At 39.5% G+C, this 13,071-nt stretch overlaps 1 protein-coding gene across 3 annotated transcripts in view; it reads right to left on the minus strand.

The window, feature by feature from the left end:
- The window catches only part of TrpRS (Tryptophanyl-tRNA synthetase), a 92,259-nt gene that overhangs the window by 62,229 nt on the left and 16,959 nt on the right, over nucleotides 1–13,071 (minus strand). For 2 of the 3 annotated variants that reach the window (XM_070101544.1, XM_070101542.1), the window contains exons 7-10: nucleotides 12,680–12,872; nucleotides 12,268–12,441; nucleotides 11,717–11,911; nucleotides 5,674–8,657 (exon numbers count right to left, since the gene is read on the minus strand). In XM_070101544.1, coding sequence (XP_069957645.1) covers nucleotides 8,547–8,657; nucleotides 11,717–11,911; nucleotides 12,268–12,441; nucleotides 12,680–12,872 — 673 coding nt within the window. In that variant the 3' untranslated portion in view covers nucleotides 5,674–8,546. Of the gene's footprint in view, nucleotides 1–5,673; nucleotides 8,658–11,716; nucleotides 11,912–12,267; nucleotides 12,442–12,679; nucleotides 12,873–13,071 lie in introns of those variants that run through there. The other variant, XM_070101543.1, reaches the window with a different exon arrangement.

Below are 13,071 nucleotides of genomic sequence, written 5' to 3' on the forward strand. Positions count from 1 at the left end.
TCCACATCCTCCCCACTAACCTCCAACCCCAAGGACTTTCCCAATGCCACAATGGATTCCTCAACTGGCACAGGATTCTCAGGGTTAGCCTCAAACCCTTCAAAATCCCTTTTGTCTACACATTCTGGCCACAGTTTCTTCCAAGCAGAGTTCAAGGTCCTCTTAGTCACTTCCTCCCAAGCCTTACCTATAAGGTTTACACAATTGAGGATATTAAAGTGATCTCTCCAAAACTCTCTTAGAGTCAGTTGAGTTTCTGAGGTCATTACAAAGCACCTTTCAAACAGAGCTTTTGTGTACAGTTTCTTGAAGTTGGAAATAACCTGCTGGTCCATGGGCTGCAGGAGAGGAGTGGTATTAGGAGGCAAAAACTTCACCTTAATGAAGCTCATGTCCCCATAAAGTCGCTCTGCCATGTCTGTAGGATGACCAGGGGCATTGTCTAACACCAGGAGGCACTTAAGTTCTAATTTCTTTTCAGTTAGGTAATTTTTCACATTGGGGGCAAATGCATGGTGTAACCAGTTATAGAAAAATTCCCTAGTGACCCATGCCTTACTGTTTGCCCTCCACAGCACACACAAATTATCCTTGAGGACATTCTTTTGCCTGAACGCTCTGGGAGTTTCAGAGTGATACACTAATAAAGGCTTCACTTTGCAATCACCAGTAGCATTGGCACACATCAACAAAGTAAGCCTGTCTTTCATAGGCTTATGTCCTGGGAGTGCCTTTTCCTCCTGAGTAATGTAGGTCCTGCTTGGCATTTTCTTCCAGAACAGGCCTGTTTCATCACAATTAAACACTTGTTCAGGTTTCAGTCCTTCAGTTTCTATGTACTCCTTGAATTCCTGCACATATTTTTCAGCCGCTTTGTGGTCCGAACTGGCAGCCTCACCATGCCTTATCACACTATGGATGCCACTACGCTTCTTAAATCTCTCAAACCAACCTTTGCTGGCCTTAAATTCACTCACATCATCACTAGTTGCAGGCATTTTTTTAATTAAATCGTCATGCAACTTCCTAGCCTTTTCACATATGATCGCTTGAGAGACGCTATCTCCTGCTAGCTGTTTTTCATTTATCCACACCAATAAGAGTCTCTCAACATCTTCCATCACTTGCGATCTTTGTTTCGAAAACACAGTTGAACCTTTGGCAAGAACAGCTTCCTTGATTGTCTTTCTGGTGCCCACAATAGTAGCGATGGTTGATTGGGGTTTCTTGTACAGCTTGACTAGGTCGGCTATACGCACTCCACTTTCATACTTATCAATTATCTCTTTCTTCATCTCTATAGTAATTCTTACCCTTTGAGGTGTAGGGTTGGCACTAGAAGCTTTCTTGGGGCCCATGGTCACTTATTTTCCAGAAACAGCACCGAAAATACTGTAATAATACGAAATATTCCGAGTGTATGCTTGGATGTTACCGCGGAGGCTGGCTGGTAAACAATGGGACGGGGCGGCACATGTGAGGCTGGCTGAGGGCACATTGGACGCGTCTCGGACGAAAATCGGTAAGCGGGTTTTTAATCGGTATGCGCGGCAAAAATTTTGCGATAAAAGTAATCGTTATGCGGAAAAATCGCTATGTGATGCCATCGTTATGCGGGGGTCCACTGTACTTATTTATCCTTTAGCATTTCCTAAGCTTAGTGATTAGGGGGAAAAAACTAGAAAAACTGAGGAATTTGTTGGCCTAAAGTGCTTCCATGACTTTTCTTCTGGCATAATGCTGTTGATTGACTATCTTCCATTTAATATTTTAGAGGTTGATCCCCTATTAGTTTCTTCCCATAATGTTATTTTTAGGTTATGGGAACTTAGCTATGCACTAATTTAACCAGGTACTGTAAAGCCCTTAGACCCTAGTGGGTTTAGTACTTTGTTTTGATTATAATAATGCAAGACCCTTAATGATATACAACCCATACAAATGTGTCCTTGATGAGACTTAGTAAGTGCTAGTGTCCAGGGCTTTTTAGGATAAAGGGGGGGGGGGTGATGCCTTGATGTCAGTGAAAAAGCTCTCAATTCAAATCTGACTGCCTGCTATTTCCCATGTGATGTACAATCCTTGAGTGTAGTACTACCATGAAGACATTCTTAAACCCTCGGGTGATGTTGGCAGCTACCCACTAAGTTTCATCCTCCAGGGACTTTCAGTAATTTGTGTACAGCATTTCTCCAGCCACTATACACAGCCATTTTTGTCACCATAACTTTCTCATTTATGTACATAACTATCCTGGCTTCAAAGATCTTTTGCACATGAAAGTGCTGTTCCTTGTGTGTTGTATCATTTTCAGAGCCGTTTTCCATTCATCAAATAGGGCTCGATTCAGTAAGTTCATCAAACTCGTCCTTTTTCTAATCTTGTTCATTTTAAAGTTGATTGAACATGCTGTTTTTGATAGTTTAATTTTCTGGAGCAGAATGTTTTACCATGTTTTCAGTCTGCCTATAGACCATTCAATTTGAGACAGCTTTGTGTAAAGTTTGATTTGGTACTGTACACTTGAGGAATTGTTTCTGCTAATTGTACTGGACACCTCTACTGCACTTGATACTATTAATAACAAATTATTGATAGTGATCTTTTTGGTTATGACTTATCTTTCCGGTTTAGTCATTTCAAGTAGTCTGTATCTGAGTTGGCTGTCTTTGCTCTGACATTACTCAGGGCATTGCTTTTGGACTGGTATTGTTAACTGTTAGGTGTCCATGGGGTTGATGACCATTTTTATGACAAGTCTGCATCTGGGTTCTAAATGTGGAAGATGTAAACTGTTTTGGTTCTCACTTGCTGGATATTTGCACTTTGAGGACATAGGAAATTGAAACTGAATGAGGCCGACAGATTTTGATGCTACACAAATAACCCGCGCATAGAAGAGGAGCTCACGACGACGTTTCGGTCCGACTTGGGCCATTTACAGTCACACTAACGAGCAGGACGGGTATGTATAGGCAGGAAGAGGTGGTGGTAGTAGTAGTAGTGGGGAATAAGGAGGACGAGCCAGTCAAATACAAAGAAAGGGGAGCACTGCAAGGGAGCTAGGTACACTTGTGTACAGTGTGTGCTACATAATCCTATGGGTTTAGTGCTCCCCTTCATAATAATGTGTACACTGTGTACTTGCAAGTACACAGGTGTACCTCTGTGTACTTGCAAGTACACAGGTGTACCTCTGTGTACTTGCTCTCCCTCTGTGGGCACCTAGCTCCCTTGCAGTGCTCCCCTTTCTTTGTATTTGACTGGCTCCTCGTCCTTATTCCCCACTACTACTACTACCACCACTACTACTACTACTACCACCACTACTACTACTACCACCACTACTACTACTACCACCACCACTACTACTACTACCACCACTACTACTACTACCACCACTACTACTACTACTACTACTACTACACCACAGCTACCACTACTACACCACCACCACCACTACTACCACCACCACTACTACCACCACCACCACTACTACCACCACCACTACTACCACCACCACTACTACTACTACCACCACCACCACCACCACTACTACTACTACCACCACCACTACTACCACCACCACTACTACTACCACCACCACCACTACTACCACCACCACCACCACTACTACCACCACCACCACCACTACTACCACCACCACCACCACTACTACCACCACTACTACTACTACCACCACCACTACTACCACCACTACTACCACCACCACCACCACTACTACCACCACCACTACTACTACCACCACTACTACCACCACCACCACTACTACCACCACCACTACTACCACCACCACCACTACCACCACCACCACTACCACCACTACCACTACTACCACCACCACTACTACCACCACCACCACTACTACTACCACCACCACTACTACTACCACCACTACTACTACCACCACCACCACTACTACTACTACCACCACTACTACTACCACCACCACTACTACTACCACCACTACTACTACCACCACCACTACTACTACCACCACCACTACTACTACTACCACCACCACCACTACTACTACTACCACCACCACCACCACTACTACTACTACCACCACCACCACTACTACTACTACTACTACTACTACCACCACCACCACTACTACTACTACTACTACTACTACTACTACTACTACCACCACTACTACTACTACCACCACTACTACTACTACCACCACCACTACTACTACCACCACCACTACTACTACCACCACCACTACTACTACCACCACCACCACTACTACTACCACCACCACTACTACTACCACCACTACTACTACCACCACTGCTGCTGCTGCTGCTACTACCACCACCACCACTGCTGCTATTACTACCACTGCTACTACTATTACTACCACTGCTACTACTACTACCACTGCTACTACCACTACTGCTGCTACAACTACTACTACCACTGCTGCTGCTGCTGCTACTACTAACACTGCTGCTGCTGCTACTACTACCACCACTGCTACTACTACTACCACCACCACTGCTACTACTACCACCACCACTGCTACTACTACTACCACCACCACTGCTACTACTACTACCACCACCACTGCTACTACTACCACCACTGCTACTACTACCACTGCTGCTACTACTACCACCACCACCACCACTGCTGCTGCTACCACCACCACTGCTGCTACTACTACCACCACTGCTACTACCACTACTACTACCACTGCTACAACTACTATTACCACTGCTACTACTACCACTGCTACTACTACTACCACTGCTGCTACTACTACTACTACCACTACTACTACCACCTCTTCCTGCCTATATATACCCGTCCTGCTGTTAGTGTGACTGTAAGTGGTCAAAGTCGGACCAAAACGTCGTCGTAAGCTCCTCTCTTCTATGTGCGAGTTATTTGTGTATCGTTCCAGTCACAGTATTGTGCCTTTTTTTTATTTTGATGCTTGTTTCAATTTACAGCCTGTGGTATTAGTCCCCCTTAATCTTGTGCCCCTCACCAGTATCTTGATCTAAGGATTGTACCTAATGAATGCATTCTGTATCTACAGTTACAGTATCTTGAAAAGCACAGTATGTCATTTTTCCATGATTTTTTACTTTTAATAGCTTTTTGCAGTTGGGGGTTTGCCTACTTGCTCAAGACCAGTCTGTACTGAACTGTGCAGCTGCTCTTATTTTCACTCCTAACTGGTGTTCCATTAGTTCCTGCATGTGAGAGTTGTATTGGGTCCCTGACAAGGTAAGAATTGAATTTAAACTGGTTATTTAAACATTTTCAATTTTAACTTGCCCAAAGTATATTGCGGATGGGCTTGTGCGTCTGACATTAGGTTCTGGCATATTTGTGAATTGCCTTGTTGTGCAAGTACTTGTAATTTGAATTTCATGGAAAAAATAAGGACATTAAAATAGCTCAGATAATCCGTGAAATACATGTAATACACAAAATTTGAGCTTGGCTATTAACTGAAAAGTCTGTTACTTATAAGAGTGCAAGGAACTGTGCTCGGCTACTTTTTTTTTTTTTTTTTTTTAACTGGGTCTCCTGAAGCAAGGTGAAAATATTTCTAAGCATAAATTGAGAAATCCTGACCTGGACATTAAAAAAAAAAAAAAAAAACACCAAGGGCTTAATAATGTCATTCAGTGATTTTTGTAATGTGATATATTTTCTAAAAATGCATAAATAATAATTTATGTACTACAATCATTACACTCTAAATAGAGGTACTGTACATCTTTCACTGGCTTAAATTTAGAATAATATAAGGTGGATATGACTGAATAAATTATCAAATATAGTAAACCCCTCTCATTAATGAATTTCAGATAAAGCTGGCCAGACAAATGCTTTATCAAACAATTCCATACAAAAATGTCTGGTTGTCAAGCCAACCAACCAAATCCAGGACCAGTCTGTTTTAATTGTTTCCTGAACTGTAGGCTATTGCTGTCAGTTTGTGCTCTATCTATACTCTTCGTTCAGTATAATTTTATCTGGATTTGGAACATATTAGCAATTGCCACTAACAAATTTCTGAAGAAAGTTGAATTAAAGAGGCTTGAATTTGGCATTTGTGGTTGAGGTATGTAAGGAATACGGTGTATAATATCTGTAGCAGCAAGGGCAAACTTGCAGCTATGCTCTAAGTTCAATGGTTGGTCAAGAAAGCACATGAAAAGCCTATAATCTTGGCAGTTCATAATACCTCCCCATGAAAAGGTAAGTAAAATTACTATAAATTAGAGTACTATACTGTAGTACTCCAGGTTATACCCACATTGTGTCCAGTTTGCCATATCATACACCCCTTTCCTCATTAGTCCTTTAATGAGAGGTTTCACTGTACATACAGAACCACTTTCAAAGAATTTTTTTTTCTAAATTTAAAGCTGTACAACAACACTAATCACCTGTAAAAAAATATTAAAATGGTTTAAATTAAATGCTGAACCTTGCTACCTCTAAAGAGGTTCCTTTGTCATTAAGAAGCTAACCTCTCCTTGAATTAAACCCTGCACCCGGTATAATATGATCCCTAAGAGTTTAGCCCCTCAAGGAAGGTTCCTTGATGTTGGTGAGGGGCTCTTGATTTAGGGAATTGGATCTGTGCTCCAGTTCCCCGAATTAAGCCTGAATGCCTTCCACATCCCCCCCCCCCCAGGAGCTGTATAATCCTCCGGGTTTAGCGCTTCCCCCTTGATTATAATAATAAGAGTTTAGCACTCCTCATGGGGAAGAAGTGCTAGGCTGTGATGGTGCATGGAGAAATAATCATGCATGATCCAAATAAGGGAAGGACAGGTCAAATTCCATGAATACGTCATCTTGCTAGCATCAAGAAGCCTCCCTTGCAAGGGACATGAATAATAAACCTTGCACACAGGAAAGTAAGCAATTTCTCTCCACAGGTATTGCTTTGCTTAAGTTCAACACATTCCTACTTTCCAGAGCAGACAGTGGTTGAAATGTTATCCCCCCAGCTTTCCTATATCCAAACATCCTAAGATATGCAATCTGACTGTTCCCTTGGTATTACAGTACACGTTTTTAAATAGATGGATTGACTACATGAATGGGGAAAGCACTAAACGTAGTCATGCCATGTAGAATAGTCAATCTGGTTTGATTAAAGGAAGTACTAACACCTTTTTAATTTTAAATAGACAATTACCCAAAGAATGGCTGTATGACCTTTCTGGGTTTAGCAATCTTCCTACCCCCTCCCTCCAAAAAAAAAAAAAAAAAAAATCCTTAGTTTTGAAACCAGACCTTCCCCTTTTAAATTAAACCGGAGTGCCTCCCATTCCTTGGGCACTAATGATAGCTAAGGGTTTACCCCCTGCTTAATTACATTCTGCCTCTACTCCCAATCAAGATGCATGTATATTACTGTTAGGAACATTATCTCTTCCAAAACATCCTCCCTCCCCCCCTCTGCCTTTCCTCACAATACTTATCCATACCAGATCTATACATAGCCTAGCTGAATAGCATTTGCTACAGACATGTGGCATTGTGCAGCTAGCACAAACAGCCTTGTTGCTTGGGCCATAAACTAGGCTGCAGGGGTAGTGAACCTTTAAAAGGTTTTCAGGTAACCTTGCCTCTTATTCTGTTGTAGTAATGTGATTCACCCATTTCAGCCTCGCATTTTTCATTCCTCAAATCTATATAGGGTTTCTCGCACCCTTCTGAGAAAAGATAGTTTCACTAACTTTATCATCATTGCCATATTTAAAAAATCCCACATCTCTCCTGTATAGTTCCTTGTCTACTAAAGAAATAGTTAGACCAGACGATAAAAAGCTTCACAATGGCATTTTTTACCTTAATCTCATTACTTCCACCTCTTGTACCTTACCACCTTGGCAATTTAAATGTGCAGATTGGATTGGTTGCTCTATGCATGGTATGCCTTCCCCCCCGCCCCCAGTACTTGTAAATAATTAGGGAAGGATAAGTTACTACTATTCACCTCTGCTCTCTGCAGTTATGCTAGCCATTCCCTGGACCTTGGGTAAACATAACTATCCTGATTCTCTCCTAGTCAAACTTGCACATCTCTTCTCTTCCATCCATCAATCATCTTCCCTTTCATATCTGCCTCCATCCCCATATCCCATCTAAATATTTTTATTCAATTATCCATAAATGACTTGAATTTTTCACTGATGGCCCCTACCCAGAATAAACATAGCAAATATAGTGAATATGGAGGTCTGGCAATAAGCTTGACAAATTTTGCATTGTGAAAAAAAAAAAAACTATTCTCACATGTGCAAAACAAAGAACTAAGCCTCTATTTAATTTTTATCTCCGATTCTTTTAATGAACTTTTCTCCTGACAAATCATGTCCTTCATCTATGCAAGTCAATAAATTGTCTAATTATTTTATTACATAATATCAATAACTGCACTACTGATTCAATCATCATCACCCATTCCTAACCCATGGCAATAGAGCAGAGTAAGAATTTTCAATTAAAAAAAAAGAAACTCAAAATATACAGTAACCTCATTTCTTGATAGTAAAGTTAAGGGCCCGTGGCATCATGTACTGCTTTACAATCTCGTCAGTAACAGATTTTCTCCGCTCCTGATGCTCTGCTATCATCTTCTGAAGAATCTGAAAAGGAAAGATTTAGTATAAAACCCTTGTCATAATCCTTGGAGTGTTACATACAGATTATCTTCCTTCAAAGGTATCTGAAAATCCTCACCTTAATGTTGGGGTTTAGTGTTCTTGATTATAATACCTTAATGTTATAATTTGCTTGTAATTTTCTAAAACTGGCCATTTTACTACCAATAAAGATAAGCACATTATGAAAGTAGTTCCTCAGTAAGAACAAAGCAGGATACCTATAAATAAAGAAATGACATTTGGCTATACGAGAACTAATGCAGCATTTTCCCAAACCACTTTGGACTTGTTGGCTGCTTCAACCCTTCACAAACACCACAGAAGTAACAATCCTTATATTAAAGGCACATTACTATCCCCAGGCTGCAATCGAGATAAATATACTAACGAGTATGTAAACAATAATCAAGCATGACTGCTGGCAGATACAGTACAACAAAAGCTAATTAATTAAATTAACTTTCCTTTAAACTTCACAAATGGTTCATCCCCATTGACCCATTCACTTAACTATGCTGTTCTTTTTTTTCCTTACAAAGAAAATATTGGCTTGTAAATAATTTTCAGTGCTTGTTTACAAACTCAGCCACCTTGACTTTAAAAAATTTCATTAAAAAAAAAGTAGCAGTGAAATTATGCTGTTCTGCAAGATATGAGAGTGCGTGGATGTAGTGCAGATGATAGAAACGATTGTGAATGTTTTGAATGAAAAGTAGCTGGATGTCCTGGCTCTTAAGAAACAAAACAAAGGGGTAGGAGAATTTCAGTGGGGAGAAATAAATGGGCTTAGGTCAGGAAGGAGTAGGAATAATGTTGAAGGATCAGTTATGACAAGAGAGGGAGTATAAATGCATAAGTTTAAGGATTGTGGAGTATAATAAGGGTCAGATGTGAAAAGAGGGTTATACTAGGTGTTGATGCACCTGGGGAAGAGAGGAGTGCAGAGAGATTTTAGGAAAAGTCGAGTGTTCAGGAAGTTTGAACCAAGTGAGTAATTGTGGTATGGGACTTAAATGCGAAAGTGGGAGAAACTATTGTAGATGACATAGTAGGTAAGTTTGGGGTGCCAGGCATAAATGATAATGGGGTTCACTAACTAGTGCCTGCCCAACAATGGCCAATGAGTGGTTTTACCACTGTTTTTAACAGCCACATTAGCAATAACCTCATTAATAAGGCATTAAAGGTAGAAGTGTGAGCCACTAAACCATCACTTGCAATACCAACATTGAAAAATCAAAAGGCTCCTTAACCCTTTGACTGTCGCGGCCGTATATATACGTTTTACGAGGTGCCGTATATATACTCATAAATTCTAGCGGCTTCAAATCAAGCAGGAGAAAGCTGGTAGGCCCACATGTGAGAGAATGGGTCTGTGTGGTCAGTGTGCACCATATAAAAAAAATCCTGGAGCACGCAGTGCATAATGAGAAAAAAAAAAACTCCGACCGTTTTTTTTAATTAAAATGCCGACTTTGTGGTCTATTTTCGTATAGTATTTATGGTTGTATTCTCGTTTTCTTGGTCTCATTTGATAGAATGGAAAACATATTACAGAAATAGAGGTGTTTTTGATTGATTTTACTATAAAAAGAACCTAGAAATAGAGCTCAAAGTAGGGGAAATGTTTGATTTTTGCCAATGTTCAAAAGTAAACAAATGATGCCATTGTCTAATAAATGTCCAACTAGCCATTCTAATATGCAGTCATGAATGGGTTGATGTTATTTATACAGTTATTACAGCATTGCAGTAGTCTGCATAATAGTAAGTTTAATATTTTTTGTTTGAATAAAAATTCAAAATAGAAAGCAAGAGTAATATCAGAGGGGCCTGGAGACGTGACTGATGAACAAAGAAAACGTTATTTTAGAGCCTGGAATGTCTGCATTGTTCATTCTGGACCTTATTTTGAAATTGTCATATTTTTTAGTTTTCGTGAAATTGGCCAAATTGCAAATTTCTGACCACATCATTAGGTAGTTGAAATCAGTAAATGGGCAGTTTCTTGTACTCAATCGATAGAAAAAATGAAGTTCTAAAGAAATAGCTATGAGTTTGGGCGACTGGAACAATGGAATTAGCCGAAAATAGGGCTCAAAGTGGGCGAAATCGCCGATTTGTAAACAGCGCCGAGGTCACTAACTTCGCGAGAGCATAATTCCGTCAGTTTTCCATCAAATTTCGTTTTTTTGGTGTCATTACAATCGGGAAAAGATTCTCTATCATTTCATAAGAAAAATAATTTTTTTTTTTTTAAATTTTGCGACACCAGGAGACACCTCAGGATTGGGGGTTGCGACAGTCAAAGGGTTAAATGGCTTGCATCAAGAGTATTTTGAATCTTAAGAGCATGTGATTTGACCTGACCTGTCTCCTCAAGGAATAGGCTTTTGATCCAATGAAGTGTACCTGCCCCTCTTCTCTGGATTGAACCTGATTGCCTCCCATTCCCTATGCCCTGTATGTCTCCTATGGGCTAATCACTTTAAAGGTTATAATAATCACCTGACAGTTTCAGATTTCCCCCCCCCCTTTTTTTTTTACAGTCGTGACCTGATAATGGTTCAGAACAGACTGAAATGCTATTGTAATTTTTCTTTCAAAATAGAGAACTGCAGTATTTGTGCACTGTTCCAACTACAGTTCAGTGATTTTTCATTCTTCTTTGCATTATCTTACAGTACTGTATATTTTCAAACAGTTTAATAAACTGAGAGAAAAGGAAAGTGGTAGTAAACATGTCAAATAAAAAAAAAGTACAGCATGGGACTTTTGTAGTAAATTTCCCAAACCCAATCTCATTAACTCACCTTCCTCAGAGAAAGATGGGACAAACTATCTTTGTCTTTATGGCCACCTACAAAAGTAATTAAAATTGTGTGCTTACCCAAAACTCTCTATCCTTCAATCATTTCATCCTGACACTTCAAGATTTTCAATAATATTATATATCACTATTTTAAGAATTAGTGTTGGCAAGTGAAAACTGTATATGGATTAACTTTAAAAATACAGATGCCAATAATTATAACCAGTACCTGAATCAACTCTGCCTTGAGTTCTCCAGTGAGCATTTGACCAGAGGAATACTGCTGCCGAATCTCTTCTAATCTACCATCATCTTCCATGAAGAATCTAAGGTACATAAAAGACACATCCACCTCACAGTCTCCACCCTTTTCTCTGTGTTCCTCTACTGTATCTTTGCCACCTGAGAAAGCATATTTGTTTACCTGTAGGGAAAATTAAATTATATAATTAAGAGAAAAAGATTAATCTAAATCTGTATCTATTGTAAAAAAAAAAAAATGCAATTTCCAGAATTGTCATTTATATATAATATACAGGCCCCTGTACACTGTTTATTTTTCATTTATTTATATGTACCTGTACTATATTAATTTTAGTATAAAATATCTGGCATTTTCTATGGGTGAACTGGGTTTAGCCTTTCTTTTTTATTTTTTATAATAATAATAATCTATGGCAAATTAAATCTTCATCATCAGTAATGCTCTTATGTTATTTGATGGCTGGCATGTTAAAAAAATTATAGTTTAACAATTAATTTATGAACTAGGATTACAACCTTTTTCTTAATTTGATTTGCAGTGTCAGTCAAAAATATAGATGAATTCTCATCTGAGGCACTCATCTTGCTACTGGCACCCTGCAGTGCTGGGAAGAAGGTGGAGTGAATGAGTGCAGGCTTTTGGAATCCTAACCTGGGTGCGACGTCCCGGGTCATCCGGAAGTACGGGTCCTGTAATATATTTAGTAAAATACATACATGGTGTTTGTATGTGATTTGACTAATGTTTTTATCTTTATCTACATTTACACTAAGTATTCCAGAAGATTACATATTTATGCTGGTCAATACCAAGGCATGCTAGTTTTCAGCCTGGTATAGTTTGACATTTCCCCTTCATCTCATCCTTAATAAAGTTATGCCTTTAACATTTAATTTCTTTGTTAATATAGCAAACTTTTATACTTACCTGATCAATAGCACATGGAATAAGACATGGGATGTCCTTTTTTCCACCAAATATGAATGGAAAGCTGGAGGAGAAACTGGGAACTGCTTGAATAGCGGGAAACATTATCTTCCCAATATTGGAGGACTCGTCAAACCCAAAAATTCCTTTAACTTGGTTGAATGTTACGTGCTTCTGGACCTTTAACACATTTCTGGTGGTACGAGAGAGATCACACAATAGATAATATTCTATCATAAAATGGTGTATTTAATAATAAATGTATATAACTTTTATATGGTGGGTGGTAGTAGGTTGGTAGACAGCAACCACCCAGGGAGGTAGTACTGTCCTGCCAAGTGAGTGTAAAACGAAAGCCTGTAATTGTTTTACATGATGGTAGGATTGCTGGT

The sequence above is a fragment of the Cherax quadricarinatus genome, chromosome 78, assembly GCF_038502225.1.
Source record: "Cherax quadricarinatus isolate ZL_2023a chromosome 78, ASM3850222v1, whole genome shotgun sequence".
NCBI classification, from domain to species: Eukaryota; Metazoa; Arthropoda; class Malacostraca; order Decapoda; family Parastacidae; genus Cherax; species Cherax quadricarinatus.